Source organism: Fusarium keratoplasticum, chromosome 7 (assembly GCF_025433545.1).
Source record: "Fusarium keratoplasticum isolate Fu6.1 chromosome 7, whole genome shotgun sequence".
Lineage (NCBI taxonomy): Eukaryota > Fungi > Ascomycota > Sordariomycetes > Hypocreales > Nectriaceae > Fusarium > Fusarium keratoplasticum.
Window position 1 is genome coordinate 1,383,692 of NC_070535.1, and position 27,081 is coordinate 1,410,772.

General features: G+C 49.3%; 10 protein-coding genes across 10 annotated transcripts; 6 read left to right on the forward strand and 4 right to left on the reverse strand.

Moving 5' to 3' along the window:
- Window positions 1-2,129: 2,129 nt before the first annotated feature.
- NCS57_00960100 (Abhydrolase-3 domain-containing protein) lies at window positions 2,130-3,053 on the forward strand (the record flags this gene model as incomplete). Its single annotated transcript, XM_053059370.1, has 1 exon — window positions 2,130-3,053. The coding sequence occupies one exon, from the start codon at window positions 2,130-2,132 to the stop codon at window positions 3,051-3,053; it is 924 nt and encodes a 307-aa protein (XP_052911441.1).
- Window positions 3,054-3,259: 206 nt separating this feature from the next.
- NCS57_00960200 (uncharacterized protein) lies at window positions 3,260-4,431 on the reverse strand (the record flags this gene model as incomplete). The annotated part of the gene is made up of 3 exons (XM_053059371.1): window positions 3,260-3,784; window positions 3,838-4,258; window positions 4,316-4,431. 3 exons carry the CDS (start codon window positions 4,429-4,431, stop codon window positions 3,260-3,262), a joined length of 1,062 nt encoding a protein of 353 aa, XP_052911442.1.
- A 1,895-nt stretch (window positions 4,432-6,326) lies between these two features.
- NCS57_00960300 (1-alkyl-2-acetylglycerophosphocholine esterase) lies at window positions 6,327-7,496 on the forward strand (the record flags this gene model as incomplete). The annotated part of the gene is made up of 2 exons (XM_053059372.1): window positions 6,327-6,863; window positions 6,927-7,496. The coding sequence occupies 2 exons, from the start codon at window positions 6,327-6,329 to the stop codon at window positions 7,494-7,496; spliced, it is 1,107 nt and encodes a 368-aa protein (XP_052911443.1).
- A 563-nt stretch (window positions 7,497-8,059) lies between these two features.
- On the reverse strand, window positions 8,060-8,698 carry NCS57_00960400 (uncharacterized protein; the record flags this gene model as incomplete). Its single annotated transcript, XM_053059373.1, has 1 exon — window positions 8,060-8,698. One exon carries the CDS (start codon window positions 8,696-8,698, stop codon window positions 8,060-8,062), a length of 639 nt encoding a protein of 212 aa, XP_052911444.1.
- A 2,704-nt stretch (window positions 8,699-11,402) lies between these two features.
- NCS57_00960500 (uncharacterized protein) lies at window positions 11,403-12,113 on the forward strand (the record flags this gene model as incomplete). The annotated part of the gene is made up of 1 exon (XM_053059374.1): window positions 11,403-12,113. The coding sequence occupies one exon, from the start codon at window positions 11,403-11,405 to the stop codon at window positions 12,111-12,113; it is 711 nt and encodes a 236-aa protein (XP_052911445.1).
- Window positions 12,114-14,463: 2,350 nt separating this feature from the next.
- Window positions 14,464-16,373, reverse strand: NCS57_00960600 (MFS domain-containing protein; the record flags this gene model as incomplete). The annotated part of the gene is made up of 3 exons (XM_053059375.1): window positions 14,464-15,395; window positions 15,456-15,795; window positions 15,855-16,373. 3 exons carry the CDS (start codon window positions 16,371-16,373, stop codon window positions 14,464-14,466), a joined length of 1,791 nt encoding a protein of 596 aa, XP_052911446.1.
- Window positions 16,374-20,743: 4,370 nt separating this feature from the next.
- Window positions 20,744-21,485, forward strand: NCS57_00960700 (uncharacterized protein; the record flags this gene model as incomplete). Its single annotated transcript, XM_053059376.1, has 3 exons — window positions 20,744-20,906; window positions 20,963-21,042; window positions 21,096-21,485. The coding sequence occupies exons 1-3, from the start codon at window positions 20,828-20,830 to the stop codon at window positions 21,483-21,485; spliced, it is 549 nt and encodes a 182-aa protein (XP_052911447.1). The 5' UTR covers window positions 20,744-20,827.
- Window positions 21,486-21,998: 513 nt separating this feature from the next.
- NCS57_00960800 (uncharacterized protein) lies at window positions 21,999-22,538 on the reverse strand (the record flags this gene model as incomplete). The annotated part of the gene is made up of 1 exon (XM_053059377.1): window positions 21,999-22,538. One exon carries the CDS (start codon window positions 22,536-22,538, stop codon window positions 21,999-22,001), a length of 540 nt encoding a protein of 179 aa, XP_052911448.1.
- A 908-nt stretch (window positions 22,539-23,446) lies between these two features.
- NCS57_00960900 (uncharacterized protein) lies at window positions 23,447-23,806 on the forward strand (the record flags this gene model as incomplete). The annotated part of the gene is made up of 1 exon (XM_053059378.1): window positions 23,447-23,806. One exon carries the CDS (start codon window positions 23,447-23,449, stop codon window positions 23,804-23,806), a length of 360 nt encoding a protein of 119 aa, XP_052911449.1.
- A 1,133-nt stretch (window positions 23,807-24,939) lies between these two features.
- Window positions 24,940-25,664, forward strand: NCS57_00961000 (uncharacterized protein; the record flags this gene model as incomplete). The annotated part of the gene is made up of 2 exons (XM_053059379.1): window positions 24,940-25,004; window positions 25,064-25,664. 2 exons carry the CDS (start codon window positions 24,940-24,942, stop codon window positions 25,662-25,664), a joined length of 666 nt encoding a protein of 221 aa, XP_052911450.1.
- Window positions 25,665-27,081: the final 1,417 nt, after the last annotated feature.

Here is a 27,081-nt window from a genome sequence, read left to right on the forward strand (position 1 = left end):
GCGTTTACCGTTGCAAGCCTTGTACAACATGCCGCTCCTTAAGCTGAAGCAATCCAATGCACCGGCTGTGGGGCATTTGCGAAGCTGGCCATCTGGAGCAGCGAATCAATCATGGGCTCGGGAGCCTCGGATGTTACTTGCTACTGTCTATTTAAGATCCGAGCTGACGATTGGTGGGTGCTGGCCAACGGAGAATGATTCATAACAGAAAGAGGAAATATGGAGCGCCCGGTTGGTCATTGGGAATATTCTGTCTTGCTGTTTAGTAACATTGTAGCTGAAGTGCATAAAATCGATATGCAACAGGGGATTACGTCGAGATTTATTTTATTCATCAGCCAGCTTGTCCAGGATCGGATTTCAGGATGACCAAACACAGTGGCTCAAGTCAATAAAGAGTACTTACCCTACAGCCCACCTATGAGCGAAGTTAGTGAGAAAATGAGAAAGGATATTAAAGCTTTGGATATTTCATTTAGTTACCTCTAGCATTTTTCTTATATTTCTTTGCTATATTTAGGGACCATTTTGTATCAGAAACTACCTGGGGAGCCTTGATTTAGTATTTCATGTTTTTGTACGGGTGACTACTTATGATATGCACAATTTTGATTTTGTTCCAAGAACCAAAGCTCAAGCTACTGGCGTTTAAAAGTGGTGGCCACGAGGATTCGAGAATGCCATTGAGCGAGCAGGCAACCTGGACTGACTGGTGAGCAACACTCCATTTGGTCCCCTGAAAATTGATCACTTCATTGTCTGGCTGCTCGCAACTGGGCCCTCCGCAACTTGGCGTAGCATGCCCTGCACAGACCTTGGTCTTCTTGTGTATTGATCCCTGAGGGCCTTGGCCTAAAACACTTGACACACGAGGTATTGCGACCTCTGGGAGTGTAGGAAGTAATCGGGATGGTATTCTGGCCATTGGTGGAACTCAGGTTGGTGGGACTCAACGGGTTGCTGAGCAGGTCAAAGTCGCTGGCTGTAAACTCGATATCGGGTAATGGCGAGGTCGCAGCTAACAGATCCAAATCGAAACCCCCGAAGTAAGAAATGGTTTCTTGGGGGACTCCTGAGTCGTGTATTAGAGGCATATTGGGGGCCGCGGCCATAGTCAACGCATCCGGAGACGTGGAAGCTGGCTGAACGTTGGGCGTGTTGGGAACTGTCTGGGCACCCATGAAGGTGTTGCTGGGCGGCTGTGGAAGTGCTGGTTGACGAACTTGAGGGAGAGTCGATCTTGGGAATATGACTCGCAGGCGGCTACATAAACGCCTCCGGGATCTTTGACGCTGTACCTGGTTAGCCATGACAATCGGATAGGTCAGCATGCCAAGGCATACACTAGTGTTGTCTTTATTCCGACAAGGCAGACATGCTGTAACAATCCCATTGTACGGGGCCAGGGCAGTGAACTGACTACGTGGCTTCTAGCGACCACATCTGCGACACTTGAGGTTATCGGTGGCGTTTGATGGGGGTTGGCGGCTGCTGTTCGGAGGTGACGGGGCAGGAGGGTCTGATGAGGCCGAGTTCGAGATAGCCATGGGTGTAATGCCGGAGAGTTAAAGATGTATATTACGATAGAAAAATGCCAAGCCAGAAATGCCTCCAATGCAAATAGTTTGTGGAGAAATGATGCGGGCGTGAGGAAAATCGATGAGATGGAAGAGATGGTTTGGTAGGCAGGACGAGGTCTAAGGTCACGTGCCTTCCTTCCTTCTGCGTCTCGGTATCCAAATATCCCTTGCCATATCTTTCTCTCAGGATGATTATAGAGTAAGATAAAAAATAAGCAGCAAATAAATAAGAAAAGATGTAATATTTTACTAAAATTATAACATTTCAGTCCCAAGTTTTGCCAAGAGTTAGAAGCGGGCCGACATTGTCTGTCAAATGGACAGTTTAGCCTAAATGCCAAGGATAACTACCTACCTAGCTAATTAGAAGCCTTCAATAACGGCTGTAAACATGGCACCCGTGAGATGTGGATCATGGCTCGGCTGCCTCTTTGCCGAGGCCGAACAGCCCCCTCGTCAACGAACAGTCAAGTTGACATGACATTAGGTGTGAGAAACAAAGCAACAACTGTGCTCTCAAACACAACAAACCCCTTGAACTCTTCAATCATGCCGATGCTTGACCCATCTGCGATCGATGTCGACTTCAGGTCACCGCGATTTCGCGGTGTGACTGACGAAATCGGCACCCCAGTCTCGACTCCCGACTTTTCGGCGTATTGGCTTCGTCGGGGCCAAGGGGATGCGCCTGGCGAGACAGGGTGGAAGAACAAAACTCTTCTGTGGATACACGGAGGCGCCTACATCCACGGTACTCCGTTTTGGATGTTTTCCACCTTGTTCAGGCTGACTGAGCTGATGGCCGACAAACATGTTCGCCTCGACATCTTGTCCCTTCACTACGAACTTGCACCCGACGCTGTTTTCCCGCAACAGCAAACTGAGGCTGTCGCAGCATACCGTTATCTCGTCGAGACACAAAACATCAGTCCTGAAGATATCATCGTGGGCGGTGAATCAGCTGGTGCCCATCTCGCTGTCGCTTGTCTACTTGGCATCATCCGCCAGGGTCTGCCTCGACCAGCTGCTTCCATTCTCCTATGTCCCTGGATCAATCTCACCAACACGGGGGCTTCCTTCGAACGCAACAAGAACCTGGATGTTACTGATAAGCCGCGACTGGACAGTGCAGCTGCGTTGGCCATGGGAAGCAAAGGCGGTGAGCTGGCGAACTTTAGCGCACCTCAACCAAGAAGTTGGAGCTGGGGCGATGTGCTACCAGCTCGAACTTGGGTAAACGTGGGCTCCTATGATCTATTTGTCGATGACGTTGTTACCTTTTGCGAAAATGCAGTGGCAGAAGGAGCCAATATCAAGTGGGAGATCACAGAGGCAAAGACTCACGGATGGCAGGCCAGGGCTGACTACGAAGGCTCTGGACCATACTACACGTTGGAAACAGATGAGGATGTGCCAGAAGGACTGCTTCCTGGTAGTGTCAACGTCATGAAGGGTCTGCTTCAAGTGATTTAGAATAAACAGTTTGGATTTAGCAACGTGTTTCATTTACGTGGTGACTTATGAGGCGAAAGAGTGTCACAGTCACAGAGAAGTACGAAAGTGTAGATGGAGGCCAAGAGATACATGTAGCAGAGGGCGCGTTTGCCTAATATAGCTCAGAGTGTCTGGGCATATCTCGTGGTTGGCGTCAGTCTTGCATCGGCCGCACCATATCCTCCTTATTCTCCTGAAGGTGCCTTAATCTCAACACCAACAGGAAGGGGCTCCCCCAGGTCAATCTGGTCATCCTTCCAGTTGACAGGTTGGATAAAGGTCTTGCGGGTACTGCCACAGCCATCATTAGCATTCAGATTGGCGTGGAAGACCTGCCAATCCTCCGTGCCGTCGGGACTCTTGAAGAATGCATTATGGGCTGGTCCATAAAGACCATTCATGGTCTGAAAGATTGGTTCAGGAGACTTGGCCCATGATTTAGGATCCAGAGGGTCAGCTCCGGCGGTGAACTTCATGACGCCGAGCTTGTAAGCGGGTGTGTTACAAGAGTCGGCCGAGTAGACCACATAGATGATGCCGGCAGGGGATATAATGCCATACGGTCCCTCAAGAACGGCAGAATCCTCTTGCTCCCAGTCGAACTCGGGCGCTGCTATCATAGTCGCATTTCCACAAGTAGTTGGTGAAAGGAGTTCGGCAATCCAGAGGGATGCTCCGTCAGGGCTTTCGGGGCCATCAACTGCCGAGAACTGGTATTATCCATGAGTATAAGCACCACACAGATTTGGGTTAAAGAACTTGCCAGAAAATACGTAGTGCCTTCAATATTGAAGAGGGTCTGGCGGTCCTTGATTAGAGAGTGTCTATGGGTAGGAAGGAGTTCGTTACATGCCGCATCAAGCATACCAGCGTTATAATTAGGAGGTAAAACAGGATCTGAGATTTTATAATCGGCAGAGAGAGGGTTCTCAGTGCCACCTTCCAGCGCGTATACCCTCAAGGACGGCAACACGATACCCCAGTCGGAATTACACAAGCTTGCCGAAAAGTAGACGTACCAACGATTCCCAACCTTGTGCATCTCCGGAGCCCAAAAGTTACATGCTCTAGCCGGGTTTGACCTATCGGACCATATGACGTGGGATTCTGCCGTCTTCAGGCCCTCGATTGTGGAGGCTGCCGTAATGCGAACATCAGTCCAAGTTGTAGAAGTCAGATAGTACCTTGAAGGACTTAGCAAACAGTCGAAAAGTCATGAATTCAATGATATAGGGTCTTACATTCCATCATGGTAGGCGATATGGGGATCACTGCCGGTCTTGATGGGATTCGTAAAACCAGAGGCAAGGCATGACCACAGGCCAACAAGAGCCGAGATGAATGAAAAGACATGCATGGCGTGTTCTGAACTGTGGAAGCTAATCTTGCAAACAATCATTAATGCTGTTTTCTCACTCATAGTCTTTATATGCCTCTACTCGGGCCTAAAGCTCGGTCGATTTAGCTCACCCCGCTGATCGACGAGGTCAAGGATTGGTGCGGTTCATGGAATGCTGCTTGGCAATAGCAAACTTCCGTCTATCACTAATTGATTGGCGCGGTTCAAGGAACATGGCATTGGGGATAGAAAAACGCGGGGATGGATGTGACGTGAAATTCCCACCAAAGGGAAACATTTTGCGGGGAGTGGTTCCGGGGTGGATAACATGATCAAGCACTGAGCGGTCTAAGTTGTCAAATAGGTCAAATCACTTCTAATGGTAGGGATATCGCAGGGGTGCTATGGCAGTGTGCCATTTTTACTACCTACCTATTGAGAGTATAGGAGATCTATAGACTATCCCGCTCCAATGTGTTCTTTATTATAGTTGAAGTCCGGCCCTTGATGGGTTAACTGAGCCAGAAAATCGACTATCCCGCTCTTCTGAGGTTTGGAGTAGCACTTCGTATAGGTCCCATGACTCACATTTTGCCTTTATTACTAGGTCAGAAGCTACTGGTTCTCCTTTAAAGGGTCTAGGGTTACTAGGTGAGAGGCATGAGTCGAAAACGTGTTGAGTCCACTTAGTTAGGTACCTGGCATAGCTAGTATGCTGGTCAGAGTTCGTGCGAGCTGTAAGTAGTCGTCCCAGAATGCTTTATATCTTTGGAAATTTCATGAGGGATGAACTAGGGTTGGAGGAGTGAACAAGTCTATGATGGTCAGTCATGACAGTGACGACGTAATATTATTAGAAGTTGAGTTTCTCCAGGGGACATAAACATGCTCGTGGAACAAGACAGCTCATCCTTGAGCCAATGACAGTCATCTCCATCGTTGGAAACCAAGTCTGTACAGCCAGTAACCCCAGGCTCTACCAACCGAGGTTTGAAGTGGATTTGAAAATCAGTACTAGTTCACGTCCAGAAGCATCCAAAGGTGAGAGTTGCTAAGACATCTGTTGTTGAAGAGAGTTATGCCAACAGACTTTCATCGCTATAATCGATCGAGACATGTAGACCGCTTCGCCTTGGGCCCCGCCTGTTAGCTTCCAGCTCTCTTAGCCATGGCCTCCTGACGGATATCACCTATGAATTTGGTACAAAGGCGGCTTCTTCTGTCAAGGGAATCCTTTCGCAAGAACCAGCCGTCCAACTCATGATTTTAAAATCCCATCGGGCATTGATTCATATCTCCGACAGTGGTGTGAGCACCAGCTGAGACCAAACCCACCTTGAAGCGGGGCGAATGATTCACCTGGGCTGAAAGCTCTCGTATAACGACGATCCCTTGTCTGCCTTGAGTGTAACCCTGCGACAAAGCGTCAGCCCAGCCTCGTTCCTGATCAAGGTTATCATCCAAGTGTTTATTGTCCTTCTCATGGAAATCCCGTCTGATGGCTGACCGTCAAGGTGAATGGGGAGTCAAGCTGAACTATAACATAACCGTGAGAAACCCAAATCCAGGCCCAAAACCCTATTTGAGTCTCATGAACGACTTCAATTCCCGCTGCCTGGCCTAAAGGCGAAGGATGCGAATGCTTGACTGAAAAAGAAAAGCGTGTGCCTGTATGGAATACGATGTTATGCGAGATTACGCGAGCCCCCGTATAAAGATCCAACGTAAGCACAAGCCCTGGCCCGTGTTTCGATTCCTAAAAAGAGAGGCGATTGCTTCTTCGAAAGTGTCGCCAAGGCCGTAGCTACTGAGTCAGTGAGTCGCAGGAATGTATATAGATGAGGTCCCTCTGCCTTGAGTGCTCTGGGGAGCTACAAGGGCAGTCTTGCAGCAGCTGACATTCTTACTTCACCATGTTGGCCTTTTTGTTTCTTTTCTTTAACATAGCGCAAGCCATCGTGGTCTCAGGACCCTCGGGCCCCTGGTCTGTCTCACACAAAGTCGTGGAACTGACTGACGAGTCTCGATGGGATCCGTATGCTCCTGAAGATAGTCGACACAAGCGACGAATTTTGACGTCGCTTTTTATCCCTACTCAAAAAGATCAGAAGAAATGCCGAGGCGAAAAGATCGACTATATGCCCCCAAGAACTCGCGGGGGCGCAGCCAAAACACTGGGACTTCCCAACACGACCTTTGAGGGGCTAGAGCTTGAATTCTGCAAGGCATCCACGAAGAAGCGGGCACCTCTTCCTATTGTCATATTATCTCCTGGTTTTAGTAGTATCAGACTGCTTTCTAGCGCCCAAGCACAGTCGCTGGCCAGCCAAGGGAACGTGGTCATCACAGTCGATCATCCTTATGACGGTACTATTGTCGAGTTTTCCGACGGCACAGTCGTGTATGGAGCAAATCCAAACGACATAAATGACGAAGTGGCTGAGAAGGGCGTAAAAGCAGGTATTCCAGTCCCTTTTGCTGTCGCCTCCGACTAACAATTGTGTGATGGACAGGTTCGAAGCGAAGATATATCTTTCCTTATTGATCAAATTCTGGAGCCGTCTAGTATAGGGGGCATCCTTGACGGGTTTGACACGAGCAAGATATTTGTCTACGGCCACTCTCTTGGAGGTGCAACCTCGGCTCAAGTTGCTCTCAACGACGACCGTGTTCTTGGCGGTCTTGATCTGGACGGGAAACTGTACGGATCTGTCAGCGAAGCCGGCCTCGATACACCACTCTTTGTCGTTGGTGCCGATAGCACAGGGGAAGCAGCATCATACTTCAAAGGAATCATGGGCAAAGTCGACGCCGCAAAGATGTTCCTCACCATCAATGGGACCGGGCACATGTCCTTTGTAGACCTGCCACTGGTCCTATCGTTGCTGGACTTTACTGCACCTGGTTTGGAGAGGGCAATCGGAACCGTTGATGGCAAGAGGATCGCTAGCATTACAGATGATATTCTTGGGGCAGTGACGAGCTTTCTCTTCAAAGGAAAGACGCGACCTCTTTGCCAGCTTGAGGACAAGGTTGAAGAGGCTGTCGTGGTAGAGAGGGATCTCAAGAGGGCCTGTCGCTAGATGAGCATTGACACTCGTGCTCATGTCAACAATCTTGGCTACAGCTACACTACATATTTAAGGAGATCTGGCAGTCAATTAGCATAGAGAATTGGTGTAGAGAAAAACATCAGACGCATCTACCCGACCGGATTCAGGTTGGTTTCCGGCCAGCGCTCCGGCACGGCAGGAAGCTGACCTAAACACGGAGCCAAACCACAACAGGCGAGTGTGAACAGGAAGGAGCCTTGGTCATCTAATAGCTGCTTGCTTCCAAAAAAAAAAAAAAAAAAAAAAAAAAAAAAAAAACATGAACCAGAATGCCTAGCATTTAGAGTCCCAACCATAACGCACGCAATGCATCCACAAAACTACCTAAACAGAACGACCAAGGTCGAATATTTGGCCCAACTTTCTCCGAGAGTTCTCACATCTTATCATGTATGTATATACCAGTATCATATCATTGCAATGGCTTGATAACAATGTCTGCTAATGCTCATCGAGGTAGCCAATGGTGTTTACATTCTACTTCTTCATCTGGTCTTCTACCTCACAAAGCCTCAAACGACGTTTCTCGTCTTTCATCGTGCAATGCAAACCAGACCATAAATCATCTTGTCCAGTAAGTCTCGAAAAAGTTTATGCCGCTTGAGAACCGTCTCTTCAGCTCTGATCAGACAGGTCGATGCGCATCCATTTGGATCAACCAGCCACTTGGAGAGAGCGAGATTTTGCTCGTCTCTTCTGAAACTGAGATAATTCCTCTCGCCGACGACTGCTCGTAGGCAGTCTATTTCGGTGTTGTCAGACTCTTTGAAAGGTGTCGTCCATTCCGAACTTGTGACCCATTCAGAGGTGGACATCCAGGCCGCGTTCCGGTTTCGAGATCTCTCACGCCAATCTTGATCATACTCGCGAATCGTCTGCCATCGTGCCTCAAGTTGGCCGGTAAGCATCTCTAGTATATCCTTTCTGGTGAGCTGACCGTTGGCATATGCAGTTGTGATAGCAGAGACAATGGTCGCCACCTCGGGCGATTGCGGGTTGGCTTTAGGAGCCTGACGTTGTGTCTCTGTGTCTGCGCTGTCTGTGCTGCCTGGGAGGTCAGCTGCCATGCCCGTCATACCGTCATTATCTTGGATGGCATTTTCCTCGAGAGGCAGTTGCTGATAAAGCATGACATGCTTGCCACTGCCATTGCGGATTGGCTGGCTTACCATGGTGTCTAATGTGCTTGGGGATTGGCGTTGCTGAATCTAGCAGTCAAGTCTGACACGTTGATGCGAGATGAGCAGTGATTGGGATGGAGTGACAGCTGTTCCGGTGTAGGTAAAGAAGCAGTTGACCACAGAGACCGAAGAATGATCTTATACTTGGAAGCAATGGGGAAACAGTGAGAATACCGTGGTTCGCTTTCTACCAGTCAAAGGGGTTCCAGGACCAAGTCAGAACAAAGCCTTTAGCCACACTTGTTGCATAGTTTGAACACGATGTTGCGTGAACAATCTTGAATTGCAATGATGAACAATAAAATTCATTGAACGACCAACAAAACAATCACACGAGGCTACACCAGATCCAAACTCGTCAATCAAATGATCCAGGCTTCCTAAACTCGACATCACGCCAGGAAAAACAGTTTCAACTTCCTAATACATTTCCCAGGCCCTCTACACCCAAAAGAAGGACGAAAGCTCTAAGATTGAAACTCGACCAGGTACCATGTAGCGTAGCTAGATGAGAACATTCTCGTGACAAGGAGGCAGTCTTTCAAACTCGGAGCATGCCGGGCTTAGGTCCTTGCTGCGTATGATTCCTTTACTAGGAACAAGCCTTGATCTTATCGCCAGAGCAATGCAAAGATTCGTGATCTGTAGCTCCCACTTGGCTGTAGGAAACTCTGGGGCTAGATGGCTGTGGAGGACCATGCTGCCAATGAAGGCACCGAGAAGACAGGCGAAAAAGAAGAGCCAAAGGCGTAGGATCCGAGCTGAAACTGGTTTAGGGTTCTGGAGCAAATTTTCTTTGTTGGAAGATATCTTGCTTAGTTCGGAGGCGTGTTGGCATCTGAGAGCCCCATCGAAGAGACCGCGTTTCGTACTAATGATCCTACGTGGAATTGGTTCGTATGCTTGCCATTTTTGCCTATCCAGTTTCTCGCTTGGTACTACGGCATCTTCGCAACTCTTGAAAAGAGACTTAGTGCGGCCCATGGACCTAGCAGACATGTCAGGCTCGTATTTCTCACGAGAGCTTTCAGCGAGAGACCAGGGTACAACGGGCAGGGTTGAGCGGCATGAACTTTTTTGAGCTTTGTCTGAAACGGTTCCCAGAAGCTCAGATTCTCTGGGAATGCTAGGGAGGGACCCGCCAGAAGGCAAAGGAACAGACAAGACCTTGGGTGAAGCCCACTTGAATGGCCCAGGAGCGTCATCGCCACGACCGCAATGACGCTTCTGCGGGGGCCTAGACTCATGGTAATCATCGCTGCGCAAGCTGATGGGATGCGGTCTCTTGGATGGGACTTCCGGCTGAAGCGTAGTTGCATCCTGTGAATGGGATGGTCGAGGGAGGGGAATTACATAGGCGTACTGTGGAACATGGCAGCCTTGTTTAGTAGTGATGCTGGCATTGGCTCTCTGAGAACGGGAACCAGTTGACTTGCTGACTTTGTCGGCGCGTTCATGATATGAGCTCAATGAGGAGAGATTCAAATAGCGAGGGACATAGTGTGTAGCTTTGACTTTGTTTCGCGGAGCACGACGCCGAGGGGGTCTGGTGGAGGGTCTAGGTATAGGTGCCAATGGTATGCGCATTGCATCTAAGTAGTAGCCGCGAGATGCCCTGACCTTAGAACGACGGGAGCTTGGCTTTTCAGGAGAATGCCTGGCCATGGCTGCAAGTTGAAGCCAAGATGGAAGCAAGTCTGGGGATCCACAAGATTCCCGACAACACAACCAGGCGCGGGAGTTGTGAAAAATGTCAAAGATCGAGATGAGATGGATAATGGCAGAAGTAGGGATCCAATTAAGCACCTCGGGTGAGTAGACAGGCTGCAGGTATGCAAATTTGACTGTAGTGCTTGTGGGTTTAAGGAAACTGGGGAGCTGATGAGTTTCACCGTCAGGAAGAGAAGAGTAGGGCTGGAGAGAAGAAGAAAAGGAAAGAGGGGAAATGAGGCGACGCGGACTTGTTCAAGCTATGAAATGAGAACAAAGAAGCTCACTCAGTCGCATCACGTGGAAACCTTGCGTGAGACTTGGGTTGTGGTCTGTGTTGAGTGGCGTCTATGGTCTTGGTGATCTCGAGGCGTCCGAGGTGGCCAAGAACAGCCACACACTCCAGCAATAACTAGTCTAACTCAGTCCGGTTTCAGATGTTAATACCTGCCATGTTTTTGGCAAAATGAGAAGGCAAAACAATAAGTGAAGCCTGGTATTCAATCACGGTGACTTACTATCGGCAAGGATACAGTCCCAACATGTTGCCTCAGGCATGCAACGCGTCTCTTCAGCTACTGGTTAATGAACTCATCCTTCAATCCAACATCCACTCAACACCGCCCATCTGCATGTTCTCTACCGCCACCACAAGCCTTTCTGTAGCTCGAAAGAATTTACAGTAGTTTACCATACTGGAGCAATGCAGGCCTACAGGTATCTGTGCAGACTAAGTCAACAATGGCTGCGACACGCGCCATCTGCATCCCCCGCGTCGAGAAGCCTGCCCTGGCCCTTACAGCCAAAAGGCAGACCTGTGAAGATATCACGGCAGTTTTCAACGAGAAAACATGACACTAGCGACTTTTTCCCACCTGGACCCCTCGACCCGCTCCCGATTCCTCTTGATCATCCTGCTTGGTGGGAAGGGCCTATTGACGCGGTACGCGACCGATTGAAGAGAGCCTCTGTTGAGTGGCCCAACATGAAAAGCAGCCATCTCTGCTATCCTTCACCAGAGGAAGGAATCCCTGAAGTCAGAGAGGAACTTAAAGATCGCCCATGGGGTCTGGTCACTTATAGAACTGCGTATGGGGGCCACTCGGATCGCCAGTTCTTGAAATTGCGCGAACTCACCCACGACACGGTGCTCAAGTTCCGGGAATCCGACGACAAGCGATTTCCCATGGGCCAGACACATTGGCCAGCTGTTGAGGACAAGAAATTGCTCAGCAATGTTACAACACAAGTTGTCCGAGAGCAATTCTCACAGTGGGCATCGGATAGAGGTGTGCCCTCTACCGAGGATGGCTGGAGGTATCAAGTTGCGCGTTTTCACTGTTGCTTGATTGCCGATCGAAGGTCTCTCAAGTCGGCAGAGACGACATTTCCAATCATCGGGGTCTTGTACAAGGATTGGCTTCCAGCCTGGCACCCGGACAAGATCGGGCACGAGGGCAAATATGAGCCAGACGATTGGACCCCGATTGAAGGAAACACAGAAGGCGATGTTGGGTGGTTCTATTGTCGGGTGGTATGTCTAGGCTGGCGCTACGATGAGATGTGCGTCAGAGGACTATGGGGGAAAACACCTCGGCTACCATGCGGCCGACCGCCCTACGTTGTTCATGCGCCGAGCCGCCTGAGAAGATGGAGAGGGGATAAGGCTGAGGGCCATTATAGAACACCGTCTTGAGGAAGGGAGTTTCTTAATAACTCTATCAATTCGACACGATAACCGCCTGGTTACTGAATCTCTCTCCCATCTTCCCCACTGCCACGTCCACCATCCACCTAGCAGCACTCTCCCGTGTGATGTACCAACTGGCCCCGGTCTCCGTAGGGCGGAAAGTCTTCACTTGCTTGATTCCGGTGGTCCCGAGTCCCACCGCATACGCCAATGTCCAGCTGATCTCATCTATGCAATTTTCCTCTATCTCGGCCCTGACGGTTTCATGGTCTTGATAGATCTTGTTCGTATTGCCATGGTGGTCCACCATGAAAGTTGCGAGCCAAGGCGCTGCATGTCGACTCTCGGCAACACCAACAGCACTCATAACTACTAGTCGAGGTTTTTCTGTACTGTGCTGAAGGCTCGATTGGCGGAGTGCACGCGACACGTTGGCTACCGCATCTGCCATGAGCCGTGGTGGGCCAACGAACTTGGGCCATAGACCAGACGTGACATGGGGATTGAGAAATGAAACCACAGCGTCGATCGGTGATGGAGAAGAGCGAAAAGCATTTTCTACGTCCTGTGAGGAAGCGACGGAACCTTCAATCGCTCGGAGCTTCTCATGCGGCACAAGTGACTGAGAATTTCTCACAATAGCCGTGACGAGATGACCTGCTCCAGGGTTAGAAGACGTTAAAATGCCTATGTATTTTGGCCCAGTTGCCCATAGGAATGGCAGGGTATCATGTTACGTACCTTGTTCTAGAGCGTACTTGTAGCCAAAAACTCCCGTTCTTCCGGTTGCCCCAAGAATGAGGAGATGCATCATGAGAGGTCGAGAGGGGGCCAAGCCCACTGGTCAAGAGGTAGAGCAGCGTGCTTAGAGATGATATTGACTTAATAAAGCGGACTTGGCGGAGTTTCAACTGCAAGGAACGGGCCGGAGTTAAGTGAATCGTTCCGTTGAGCTGGCGTACAGAAAAGATAGTTAACTTTGGCCTAACATTTTTCTTTCCTACCAGTATGGGCTACCTAAGGGTAGAGGTGGCCCCGTGCTGTTGAAGTCATACCCGAACATTAACCGCTCACTTCCGGATTAGGAAATAACAGCACGAACAAGGGGATACTAGGGACGTGTAGAAATTGAGCTCGATGGCTGTAGTGGTACAGCATAAAAGAGATATTTGATAGGGCGCCTCTACCTTCATCTACATATTAACCTGACTATTCTTAAGTTCCAAGTATCCACGTCGAGCAGGGAAGATTGTGAAAGGGTTGAGATCTTCGCCGCAAGAGCTTCAACCTCGGGCCTAGTCTGATGTACTAGCCAGTCATTGGCCCTCATAGACTCAATTCATCTCAAACACGCAGAAAGACCCCTGTAAGATCTTGAGTGAATAAAGCCAAAAGACATGTAACTGAGTCCAAGGGAACAAAGGACGAGGTTCGTCAACGAAACCAACCGGGGCTCTAGTGCGGGTCTTGGACTGTGGAACCCTTGGATAGACTCGAACGGGCGTGCTCCTACCTTGACTCCAGGAGAAAGTATTGCTTGCCCTCTGTGGGCTTTTTGATCGCTAAAGGGCCAGTGCTCTTTCACGTCCATCAATGGTTCGACTACTTCAAGGTCAGGTGACCACCTTGTCTTTCAACTTTGCAGACACAAGAGGGCGGGACCACTCACAAGCACTATAATAGTGCGCAGAGAAATTGTTAAGAAGCAGGTCTCGCTAGTTGAGACCCTTGCGGTATGCTCGTCATATCCTTTCCCTGATACTCCGGGAACAGCTATAGACCACCTCCTGGCGACTGTCTTTCACATACGACCATACCCACCGGAGAACTCGGGATCCCGTCCGCTCTCCCATAGATAAGCCGGTGAGGGGCGGATTAGTAGTTGGGTCGGTGACGACCAGCGAATCCCCGCTGTTGTATGTTTTGCCTTTTTTACCTACGGCCAGGGGCTCTCTTTTTGCCTGCGATCCCGGAACCTGTCTCCTCGTCACCAGCCCTGTAGACCTCAGCACATCTATACATCACTTCAATACTGCAAATTGAGAAGTATGAGTCCTTCATTCTTCACAATCACCACCAGAATGTTTAGCAAGTATCTTGGCTCGATGTGCCCTTGTTGTATCCCTTGTTGCTATTGCGAAATGGCTTCTCTGAACTTGCCTTGCTACCAATCGCCAAGATTCGTGCACGCTAATCGATGCTGCCTTCACAAAACGCCGATAAGCTCGCCAGAAGAGAAAAGCAGAGCATCGCGACACTGTGAGAAAGATAACTTCAACTTGGCTTAGATATTATGTACTAGTTGTAAAAAACAGGGCATACTAGCTCCTTAAAAGAAAGATAGATGAGACGTCGTCTAGAAGACGTTGCCCTTTGTCTGCTTCATCTCTGAGACCTTGAGGTTTCTGATGAGAGCGACCCAGACGAAGGATGCCGCCATAAGAGCGGTTCCAGCTGCCAACATTCGGGTTTGGGCATAACCGTAGGCCTTCTGGATTGCGATACGCTCAACGCTACCCCTGGGGAAGCTCAGCTGCGTTTCCAGGTTTTCGTAGATGTCGTCGAGGTTCGGCAGCGCGCTCGAAGGCAAATACATGATCAAAGCCTTCTGGAAGGTGTTGGTCCAGATGGAACCAGAAATGGTGGATCCAATAGAGCCACCGACAGTTCCAGTGACACTCAGCATAGCCAAGGCTGCGGCCACATGCTGGTGATCGACAGCTGCGAGAACGGCGAGCTGCATGCAGATGGTGAAGACACTGCCACCCACAGAGATGAAGATCTGCGTCATAACAATATATCCGACGTATCCAGTAGGGTTTCGGAAGTAAATCATCAGACCTTGGGCCAAGATATAGAGGGGAACGCCGACCCAGAGAAGCCACTTGAAGTATCCTGTCTTGCGAATGCCCCAACCAACAAGGAAGAGGAGGAAACCGGAAACGACGTTGAAAGTGTTGGCGATATATCCGGCTTCTGCGACGGAAAGATAGTTGACGACTTGCAGAAAGGACGTGAAATAGTTGTTCCAGCAGTAGTAAGAGAGCTGATACGTCAGGTCCAGAAGACAGGCACCAACCAGGGTTCGGTCAGTCAAGAAGTCGAACCTCAGGAAAGGAATTGGCGCGAGGTAGAGCTCATTCAAGGCGAACATGACGAGGAGAACGAATCCAACAACGATCATCGCGATGATGTATCCTGTAGCCCATCCGTTGGGGGCCATGGCCGCGATGTTGAACGGCAGGAGGAAGATGACCAAACCGGCGGCAAACAGGAAGATGCCAAGAGCTGTACGAAGTAATCGGTGAGCCTTGAACAGTCACACAAGAAGAGCGGGATGAGACAAACCATCGAATTCAACAACATAGTGCCAGACGCTCTGCGAAAAAGTACGCCCGCTGGGCTTCTTGGGAAGAATATTCTTCCTAGCTTTGTGCAAGTTGTACTTCAAGATGCAGAACAGAGGTGCACAGATAACAGGTGTGAGGAATGCGAAAATGCCGAAACCCCAAGGCCAGTTGATGGTGTCGAGCATCTTCTCAGAGGCATATGATCCAGCAAAGGCCGAGATCATGTAGGGGGATGACGTGAAGGCATATGCCAAGGCTCGGTTCTGGAGGTTGGTGGCGTCGGCTGTGATGACGTCGATGCTGTAGATGAGACCAGTAAAGCCGACCTGGTAAAAGACCTGTTTCCCATGTTAGCATGCTGTGCAGGTTGTCTTGCTTGTCGAGACTCGCTACTTACGTTGGCAGCACAGTAGGTAGAAAGATTCTTGCTGGTAGCCATGATAATCAAGCCCAGGTCTGCAAAGGCCACCATAAGAAGGTAGCCCTCAGCTCGACCAGCAATATCGAGGAACTTGGCTAGAGGAATGAAGACTGCAGCCGTCATCGAGCTTGCGACGACATCAATGACAGTAAGCAGTGAATGCGCCCCGAAGTCGCTAGTGACATAGGGCAGGAGGCTGCCAGCAGTTGAACTTTGAAAGGCATTCAACAAGTAGACAAACCAGACAGAGATAAGAGCGCAAATGAGTGACTTCTTTGTCCACACCAGCGTGATGGCTTGCATATCCCTGACACCTTCTGTCACATCCTCCGTCGGCACAGCATCCTCGGTGGTGGTTGGGTTTCCATCTTCGGGGGACAGACCAGCCGGACCCTTTCCATGGCTGGTGACAGGCGTAAGGTTGGTGGGCGATTCTCCAGTCGACGGGCTGGTAACCTCTGCGCTGTTGGGCCGGAGCCTGTTCCACAGTCCCATGATTAAGTGCTGATCACTGGGCTTGATGTAAGTAGCGAGGAATGTAGAGGAATTAACCTTCAAGAATAAGGAAAGAAATGAGCGCGAACTGTTGAAGGGGTCACTGCTTGTCTTTAAAAGACTTGACGCACGTTCAGACTAGGGGAACCCAGCTAGAAAACCACGCATCTGATAAGATTTCATCATGTTGCCTCTTTTTAACCATGTTCGAGTCTCCATACTTGGCCGGCAGAATCGGCATCGGGGTGCGGGATGTCTGGGTTCCGTCTCCCGAGTGACAGGGATCCCAAGGCTAGAACCACCAGAGTTGGAACCAACAGCAGGTCCACAAGGTACGAGAACTTCGGAAATGCCGCGGGTCTGAAGGTCAGCGTGACTTGGCCCCAATCTAATCTAATCTGATACGATTGATATGACCAAGACTTTGGGGTCGGCCATGGGTAGGCTGAGCGGAAACGGCCCGAGCAGAGGTGTTGGTTGGTTCGTTACGCAATGGCTCGCGTGTTGGTGAGAACTTTCTGTGGTTCAAGCGTGGGACACAACGGAACCGAGAAGGGGTGAACCGTGCTCGGGCGTGATGATTGTCGTCACTCGATCTGATTAGTCCCAGCGTCCAGTAGGAGGCATCGCAGGCCTGGCGGCGATTTTGTCCGATTGGTTTAGTTCAACTCCACCGTGAGCAGCCCGGTCCACCTTCACGGGTCGGACGGCACTTTATAGTGACATGATTCCACATGTTGGTTGGCTGCCAGGGCTCGAACAGATTCGCTTGTTGCCAGTTCGTCAGGGTCAGGGTCAGGGCCACGCAAACAACGCAGGACCGGCATGTGGCGACGTGGGATGCAACTTCTAGTCCCAACAGCGTGGGTGAATGGATCTAGAATGGAGGGTTGGAGGGCCCGTTGGGTGAGAATGTGCTATACGCGATATTCGATCATATGATGTAGGCAATTCTTCAATAGGTTGTTTTATGGGGTTGTTAGCATCACCATGAACCGAGGATGGGCATGGCCCCAAACCGGTGTTTTCAAGACAACGGATTTATAATTATCGACTAATGGTGCCAAGCCACAGAATTGCACGCCAGTTAGAGAAGGCTTATTCCTCTCTCTCAGAAATGACAAGCCCACATAACGCGGGATGTGTGACCGTAAATACCGGAGAGGTGGACCTTAAGTCAGCCCACTTGGTTGGGCATCGTAATCGGAAATACGAGACCGTGGGACAAGTGGCATCCCATTGAGTCTACATCTAGCAATCATCGAGAATATTCTCTTTCTTGGGAAGTGATGGAGACTTGATACGCTACTGAAGTTGTTCATCCAGATCGCATTTCACTGTTGCACAATTCTGTGCTAGCCTTGCATGGAACATAGACAACTTTCGGTTGCCTGTTGCCCCGATCCCAAGATCCACCCATATTGCAAGACGAACTCTAGCAAAACTCTGTTTTCCTTTTTGGAGAGTTTTGATAGAGAAGAATATGTTGATGCCACCTTAAATGGAATCTTGCAGCTCTAAAGATGCGTGACTGGCTTGTGCCCAGTGTGGCCTTGCTGTTGTCGAGGAGCATTTTGCTCAACGATCTCATTCGTTTGCTCTCAAAGCTAAATTAATGCCATACCTTTACTCCAGTATCCAGTTTATGAGAACATCATGTTCACAGACAGCCTTGCAGAAGTGACCAGCCTTGCAAACCATGGAACAAGGGGCGTTGTACCCCAGACCACATCGAAAATGACGAGTCGCAAACATGATCTCCTGTCTCTGGCACTACAGATTCTAAATGCCTGCACCTCTAGGGTATGTGCTGTTGAAGGAATAGATACTCTAGGGATTGTCGCACCACTATGGATGGAAGGGTGGGCAAGATGAAGAAGAAAATCAGACATTGCTCCGGAACATCCCAAGATTTCTTCCACTTTAGACTGAAATATTACTGTAGGTTTGAGGTCTGAGGGTCATTTGCCTCTGGTTAATTTATTCTTCTACCAATGCAAACATTGGAGATTGTGCTCAATAGCTCCTTTCGGAGACGTCTTTGATACCAACAACAGTGACTATCAGAGTAGCAAGGATTCGTACTATCACACCTACTTATTACATCATCGAATGGAATAGCTTCAATCTGTGATAAGTGTGCCATTTAATCGTGGGTTTGCATAACTTGCTTCAGCAGAAGTTAATCATGTGTACGAGTTCGATGCCGAGGTCCCGGGGGGTTGAAGTGTTCCAGCTGCGGAATATCAAGATCTGACTCTTCGGCGGGGTGGTATAGAGTTCGTGAGCCTATAATATAGTGATACTCTGCTACACAATATTCTTGTAGCCTCATTCTCCGTTTTCCAGTACGAATAAGCTATAAATGTGATGAGATTGTTGAGATGGGGTCCACGGGGACGCACGCTTCATCTGGCCGGCCGTTTTCCAAAAGAATCCAACACTGTTTCCACCACTTTCCCATCTGTGGCAAACTAAATTCTGCTAGATGAATATTATTCAAACATATTCCTCTTTTCTTACGACCTCTTTTCCTCCCTCGTGCCTTGCTATTGCGAGATTAGGTACCCTATTTAGCTCAGGATGGCTCCTTGCCAGCGACTTTCTCACAATTTGACCAAACACACTCTCATACATCCTAGAGAACCTCTAGTGAAAGCTTTGACTGACAAGGCAGGATGTTATTACCAAATTTCTTAATATAAATGGCCATGTATGGGCAATATTCAATGAGGTTTCTTGTCAGAGATTAGATCTTGGGGATGATCTCACGGAACATGAATCCGCCTCTCTTCCACAGGCGCTCCAAAAACACCCATAGAAGCCTTCTATCCTTATTGTTACTGTCTATATGTTGCCAAAGTTCCAGCTCTTCCAGTAGAATAGCGAAAATTATTGGTCTCGAGCAGCGCATCCATGGACGTCCATCTTAGTAGATCGACAGAAACGTTGCATCCAAGGCCCTTGAGATTCACGTAGTCCGCAACTGAAGTCCAATATGAACTCATAAACCCCTCACCAAGAAAGATCTGGGACATCAATACAAAACCCAACCAAGTTCAGCGACGCATTGTCTGATGGGCGCCTCGGCAAAGACCATCAAGTGCATGGATTCGTCCCACTTTGTTAAGCTCACACCCACACAGCTTGGCTCCGCATGGGCTGCCTTGACCACACCTTGAGTGCCATGCATCTTACCTATCATCTCTGTCGTTTTGTGATAGGTGTCGTAATCTGCCGGGCCTGAATCTTGGGGTTGCCCATCTTATTGACTCACGCTTGGGTCAATGGACACTTGTTCAAAACTGGCAAGCCCAGGACAATCGTCACATCCTATGCATCAAGATCAGATTAAAGGCATCCTTACAAAGCGAACTTTGGCGGTAATAGCCTCCTTGGCCAAACCGTTTCATTCAGTTTTGATCTTACGAGGCGTATCTCGATCTTCTGGCTCAGCTAACCCATCAAGGGCCGGGCTTCAACTATAACAAAGAACACATTGAGGCGTGTCTCGAATGAATTACAATACGCCTTATCGTCTGCTTCGCCACAACTTCAGCTCCCAAAGCCCACTCCCGTGAGTCACGGCAGTTGAAATGGCCATGGTTCTCCTCGTCACTGTGCAGACCAGGCTCCTTTGCACTCACGTATAGCAGAGGTGTCACCACATGCTGTGTTTCCAGATCTGGACAGTGGCAACGTGTAAAGTTGTTGGTTCTGGGTGGTCTGATTTTTGTTTGCTGCAGCTGCCTCAGGGCTGAAACGGGTCATCATCCTGCCGAAGCCACGATGCAAGCATTTCAACTGGCTGATCAAATCCAGGACTGCAGAGGGTGACGTCGCCCTCCTTTGTCTCTTCCACAGATGCAAGCTGTTCAGCAACTCAGCGATGACATAGGGAAGGATAGGGCTGAAAAATAATCACAGTAAAGGTGCGCTGCTTTTCCTCAGACACCAGAAACTCCCCTGCCTCTTTGCGTGTCATGACCCCATATTCCCGTCCACCTTAACTCGTATAGAGTTGTCCCAGTTTGTGGCTGAAACTACCCTGGCGTCACCTGTAATTCTGGGCGTCCAGTTGCGTCAGTGAGCAGACCACCTGACGACCTGTCATTGGTGATTTGAGAAATCCTTCGTGGACCTTCTGTGATAGGCAACAGCCGACAGGAATCATTCCCCTGCAAACCATCTCTCACGTCTCTCTGATAGGCTGACCTTGGGGACGCGTCATGGTGCCGGCCGACCAACATGCCTTTGAGATGGACGAGCTCAACATTCATTCCCAGACCCCTCGGGTCGGGGCCCGATATATCTCGGGCGTCTGATATATAATTAGATACTCTACGCCGTTCAAGAAAGCACCTTATGTAGCCTTATATCGACGATTCAATATCTTCTCTTTGACTCAATCCATCCAGCTATTGTGCACAACTGTTTACAGACAAACTGCCAAGATGCGTTACGTTGCCCTCCCTTTCGTTGCGGCCATGCTCACGTCGCCCATTGCGGCATTCGACATTTGCAAAGCCCTCCGTAAGTATAAAAATCCCTTCTTGTGGATTTTGGGCATTGCCTAACGCTAAGCAAAGACTGCTACGAGGAACCCGAGCCCCCATCTGTCTGGGTGACTCTGAAAGCCGTTGATCTTAAAGACCGGAACTACCAACCCGTAAGTATTCCACGCCATGCTCTCATGTAATTTCTAATTGATGGCCAATCTAGACAATCCGCGTCGATCTCACCGAAGCCGATCAAGTCTGCGATCCTCACAAGGTCGAGGTCTTTATGCAGTCTCTTGCCATCGACAAAGACGGACGCGGAGAAGGCTCCATCATGCTCGACCCCGAAACGTGGGCCAAATCCTCGTGGGAATTCTCTTGCTCAACTCCCAAGGACTCTTCCAAGGAACACAAGCTTAGCTTCACCATCCATGCCATCAACGGCGAGGAGATTGAGAAGATGACATTCGTGACGCGGTTCCGACAGACGTGGCCCATCATCTTTACCAGCGTGGAAAGTGATTCATTGGCAGAGACACCCGAGTTCTCGCGTGGTACGCTGCACTATGTGCCTGAGGGAGGCTACCGATTTGAGGATTATGAGGAGCTGTAAAGCTTGCCGGGCATCATCGAGAAAGCGACCGAGTCGATTCCGGAAAACAACGATTAGAGCCTTTCCATGCACCTGTTTACTCCAGTTCAAGACGCCACCACGAGTATTCGACGTGCCGGGATACTCGGGAACAACCGCAAGTCGTGATGGGTGGCAAACAGAAACATGTTGGCAGGGAAAGTCAGATGCGATGCTTTGATATGTTTCATGAAGGACGGGATTGAAGACAATGATTATTTGCTCGTCGTGGGGATTCATTTAAGAAGATATTGATATGAACAGCTCGTTCAGTGTATCCGTTAGACAAGAGTTGACACTCTTCATGAGAATGCAATGGAGAAACTGCCACACTGGGCCGTTCCACTGATGACGCTCGCCATGCTATCTATTCTCAGTCAAAAGTAGATATACGCCAATTTTATGTTGTTGCAGTCTCGCCCATCAAAAATCATGATACAGTCTGAATGTTTTGTCCAGCGCTCCATCCCAAATCCCATCCAGCATCAGTAGCGGTCACGACTCATCCGACTTTTCCGACTTGATGATATTGTCGGCTTCCTTCTGAGCGTCTTGTACAATCGAGTCGGCCTCTTCCTTGCTGAAAGCCTCGGTAAACTTGACCCAGGGACCATGAACCAAACCTGTTCCAGCCCCTATCAACATGCCCAAGCCCGATGTTGGGATCGCGACAACCCCTGTAAGCAAAGTTCCCACGGTGACCCCAATGCCGCTCGCAATCCCAGCACCGATTCCAGTGCCAAAGGCGCCTCCCTGAATCCATCCTGCCTCGAGTCGCTCAGCCGTCTTCATCAGCTTGGCTGCCTTCTTGTCTGTTTCGCGAGCTTGGAATTTTAAGTCTTCGGCAACTTTCGGATCTTCGGCTTCATCCGCCTGCTCATGAAGCTGGATTGACTTTTCCTGCAAATTTGAGGCTTCATCGATACGTTTTTGGATCTCTTTCGTCAGCCTCTCCTTGGTGGACGGTTGTCCGCCATCTTGGTCTTTCGTCTCTTCGCCAGACTTGTTTAACACCTGGGAAATTAAGGCTTCCATAGTACAGGGGGTTCGGAGAACAGGCGGTGCTCAGAATGGATTGATAATCCTTGAATGTGGCTTGAAAAGACAGTGCTCAGACCGCTGGTTATAGCTCATGGGGTTTATGACGTAGCATTCGCCTCGCTGCATTCTATTGGTTGATCTGGGTGATGAATCCTGCTTTTGGATAATCATGACGATAACTCCGACACCCAAGTATGGCCTACCCTACACAGGCTAAGCGAATTACCGCGAGTGCAAGACGAGATCCCGACTTTTCAGTCTAGTTGGCTTCCAAAGCCTTTATAAAATCAGAATGGATCAAAAGACTAGTGAATAAATATTTATAAGAGGGTTTGAGAGGTCCAAATCCCTAGTCCGTTAATACCCATGGCAATTTCGATCTCATACTGTTAGGGAACTAAACATTTTCACCGAACGGCCATTCAGTACAGTATGCCTAGCCGAATGAATGTAGCACTCCATTGAGCCTCACTTCGCAATTTTCGACAGATGAAAATCCTCAGTGTATATACCTGCATAATCTCTGCAGCGAAGGGTGTGGTGACAACCAAAGATTAACGCATCACGTTGCCCCGGCCATGTCTTATTCTTCCTTCCATCATCCCGGCTGCTCTATTGACCAAATGGTCAACGGGTATAGTAAGGCGCTCTAAAGCGAGCTGATGGCAGGGACACAACTTTAGCTGTGATCCAATGGAATGTTGGAAGATGCGGTCTCAACTCAAAGCCGAGGTTTGGAATCAGAGTGTTGGTCAATCTCCTCACGAGTCCACGGCGGATTAGCGTTTGTCCGAGTTACACGGCAAACGCGGCAACGGTTTCATGTAACCAACCGCGTCTGATTAATGACTCAATAAATCTCATCAATCAACCTTTCTCTTACAGTTTCAAGAAGAATCAACATGGTCTCGCCAGTACAAATCACCATCACCGCGTTTGGGGTGTCAGCCTTTGTCTCAGGCGTCTCTACTCTCATCAACCCCAGCTACACGCTCGAATTTCTCAATCTACCTCCCGCGGCCCTCCCTTCAGTTAGGGGCAATGCCTTGGCGGCCATTGGCATGGGGATATACTATTCACTGGCCGCTTATCAAAACAACACCGCCTTCTTTGCTGCGTCAGTGCCCATGAGACTGCTCAGCGCCTCAATATTTTGGGTCCAGGGCTGGCAGGCTGCGTCTATCTGGGAGGGAACAGGATCTATTGCTACGGGCTTGGCGCTCTTATGGCAACTGCGTCTTGAGAAGGACAAGAAGGAGTGATGACGGTCTAAAGCGTTGAACCGAAACGCGATGTATTTGTGGACCGTGATGAGGTGTCGTGGAGGTTGAACACATGCTCAAGGAAATACACGCTTTAAATGAGAGCATAAATAAAACCTCGAGGTCTGGGCCACGGTTCTTCATGGCTGCAGGTCTGAAAACCCTCATTGCGCGTTCTTTCACGTGCCCGACACGCTTGGAGAAAAGAAGTAGAATTTACAACAACTAGGGCCATCAATGTCCTAAAGGAAAATGTTAAATCATCGCCAATCGATAGCCCCCAGTTTAGGAGGTTAATTAACCCTTTGGGAACTTGATGGTCTTGGAGCGAAGTGGAGACGTTCACGAGCAGTTAGATACCTAGTAAGCCCGAGTCGTGATTGGTTTCACACAAGATGCAACGCTGAAGCCCTTAATGACTGAGAAGGTATCGAAACTGGAACTGAGATAGTAAGAAAATTGAAGTGAAGTGTCTTCTAGTCAACTTTCACCACCACCAGAGCCATGTCAGCACGCTCCTTGACAACCCTTGTGTCAGGCACTATGTTACCAATGGCCTCACTATCACTCACGACATGTACTTTATCTTTAATAAAGTTTGAAGGCTCAAGGATCTTTTCAAGAGATCACAAGCTTGAAACCGTCGCGCGGCAACTGGCGACTTGGATTTGCACTGCCTCCCTGAACGGTGGCGTGGTTCCTCCAAGCTCGTTGGTTGGGTTTGGGGGGTGGGAATCCTACGGCAGGGATGAGATTGTTGATCCAGCTCCTGGCCATGGAGCCACGTTGTATTCGGGAAGGATGATCCTGTTGGTTGCGAAATATATTAAAAACCTCACTTTAATTTTAAGTCTACCTCGCTTAAAGAGTGTCGGGGAGCCCGGGACGCTGTGGTTCATGCGGAGGCTGTTGGTTGCTGCGCACCGTAGGTCGCCAGATTATGACACATGTAACAGCGCTGAGACAGGCTTGGATTGAGTCGATCAGTGGCTCATCAACCCCTATAAAGCATTTGTTTCCATTGCACTGTTGGTTTCCTGTATGCTATTCGAATAAAATGCACTACGCTCCTCTTGCAACACACCCCTAACTCGACTACTAAAGCGTGTCGAGAGAGCCGCCATCCTGTCACGATGCTTTTAACACTCTCGTTGATTTCATCTTTGCTATTCTTTGCTTCGGCGAAGGAGGTGGGAGGGTAAGAACAAATTGACTGGATCTTGCATGCCTGCGTTCCAGCTAATTCTTGCATTGGAGTGCTGGCAACTTGACCGTCGCATTCTTTACAAACGACCAGGAAGAGTCCTGCCAGGCCAAAGATACCTCAAAAGGCATAATCCTCACGACATCCAGCATCCCAACAGAGCTTACCTGCTTCAACCTCACGGATATCTTTTCGCAATCCAACGATGCCGGATTCCAAGAAGCCCTGGAACCCCTCGAGGACAGGTCGTCTGGTGTCAATTGGCTCCTACAAAATCGCGACGACTTTGACTCCAAGGCGAATTACTCCCAAATTCTGTATGAGCTGCTGAACAAGACTACCGAAGACGAAAGTGGCAAGGTCTCAGCCTGGTCATTATACGTCTACGCCTTCTCAAATTGTCAGCAGATTGTCGATGGTGACAACATCGACGCAGATGACTTTCCTTGGTTCGAGAGCACCTGTCAGACTGAGAAGGGCGGTGAATGTCAGGGTGTCCCGTATCCGATCAAGAGCTTTGCCATTGTTTCGACAAACAAGGAAGGGGAATGCGAGGCGTGGGCGAAGCAGGGTTCTGCTGCCAGGGTCGGTGGTAGGGTTTTGCCGCTTGTTTCTACTTTGGTCACGGTGGCAGCTCTTTTCCTTGTCTTGTAGAATATGAACACATCAACAGTGTCCCTTCTTGCTAAGTTTGTCCACAGTCTCTTTTATACAAATCGCTCTTCCTCCGTTCCAAATTCGCGGTATCTCACTGAACCACTGGACTTGCTAAAGGCGGCACAGGCCTTCACTGTTGAACCATCGTTTAAAATGATCGTGTCATCAATAAGCCTACCAACTTTGTCTGCAGCAGGCATCAAAGTCTTGTTTGCCATTTTCTACACCTAGCTTTGTGTCACTGGCTTTCGCTCGTGCCTCTTCCTAGTTTATCGATGTCGAGGCTGGCTGTGGCGATCGAACCTAGCCCAAATGTTCTGTGCTTGCTTTAGCTCCTTTCTTCGTTGTTCCTCCAAGTCAATGTCCTCCGACTCAACCTGCTCCTGGTGTGCTATCCCTAACTTTGCCATATCATTGTAAAGCCCAAGGGCTTCACTTAGAATTCCTCTAGAATCAGTATCTGGGTTATTAGGATGCGAAGATTGTGGACGGGGGGCGGATGGCCCTGCTGTCGACATCTGCTGGCGACTGTATTGCATTTCCCACATCTTGTTCTCGATCTCGTGGAGAGCATGACGCGCGGCACGATGTTGTTCCACTAATTCATTCCACTTGGTTTCGAAGGATGAGCCAGTCTGAGTTGCGTCGTTCTCACCATTAGATGGAGGAGGATACGGCCCTGTACCAACATTAGCGGCCTTGTCGGTACAGGTTACATGACGCTTACCCTCTTGGACCCATTGTTTGATTTCTTCCGCTCTGTTTGTTCGCTCAGATGATTTTTCTTTCTTCTGGGCCATGGCGACCGCTTTGACACAAATAGCGAAGAAAACAGGGTGAGACTCAGAAAGGGGTAGCCAACCAAGAATACCAGGCTGGGATGGCAGAAAGTGAACGTTTATACTTCTGGCTTCAGGTTCACCAATAGAAACACATGCTGTTCACTCATTCACATGTCTTTACTCTTTGGGAGTTGCTTTTCGGCGTTCACCACGAACACGTACACGAGGTCTTTGACGAGACAACAAAGACAATCAATGAGCACGGGTATTCACCATCATGGCCTCTTCACCCATAGGAGTTGGAAGGACTGGTGGGTTTGCTACCCACAAGTGGAGTAGCCCTGGGAAAAACAATTTGTGGGCCAGAAAAGAGGGAATCATGAAGGACATACTTGATCTTCAGAGGTCCAGAAGAGCTCATGTCGGGCGACATTCACTATTTTCGATTCGCGATCCATGGGACATTTAATACCAGTAGATGTAATGTTAATTGCCAAATGACTTTGACTGACAAGCTTGTAGGCTGATGTCCCTCCCTGACCTTTTGCTTCATCTGCAAATGATGAGTTGTGCTTCCCTGGTTCCAAACTCCAAACTCCACGCTTGCCATCCTCAAGTCGAGGGACGGCTTT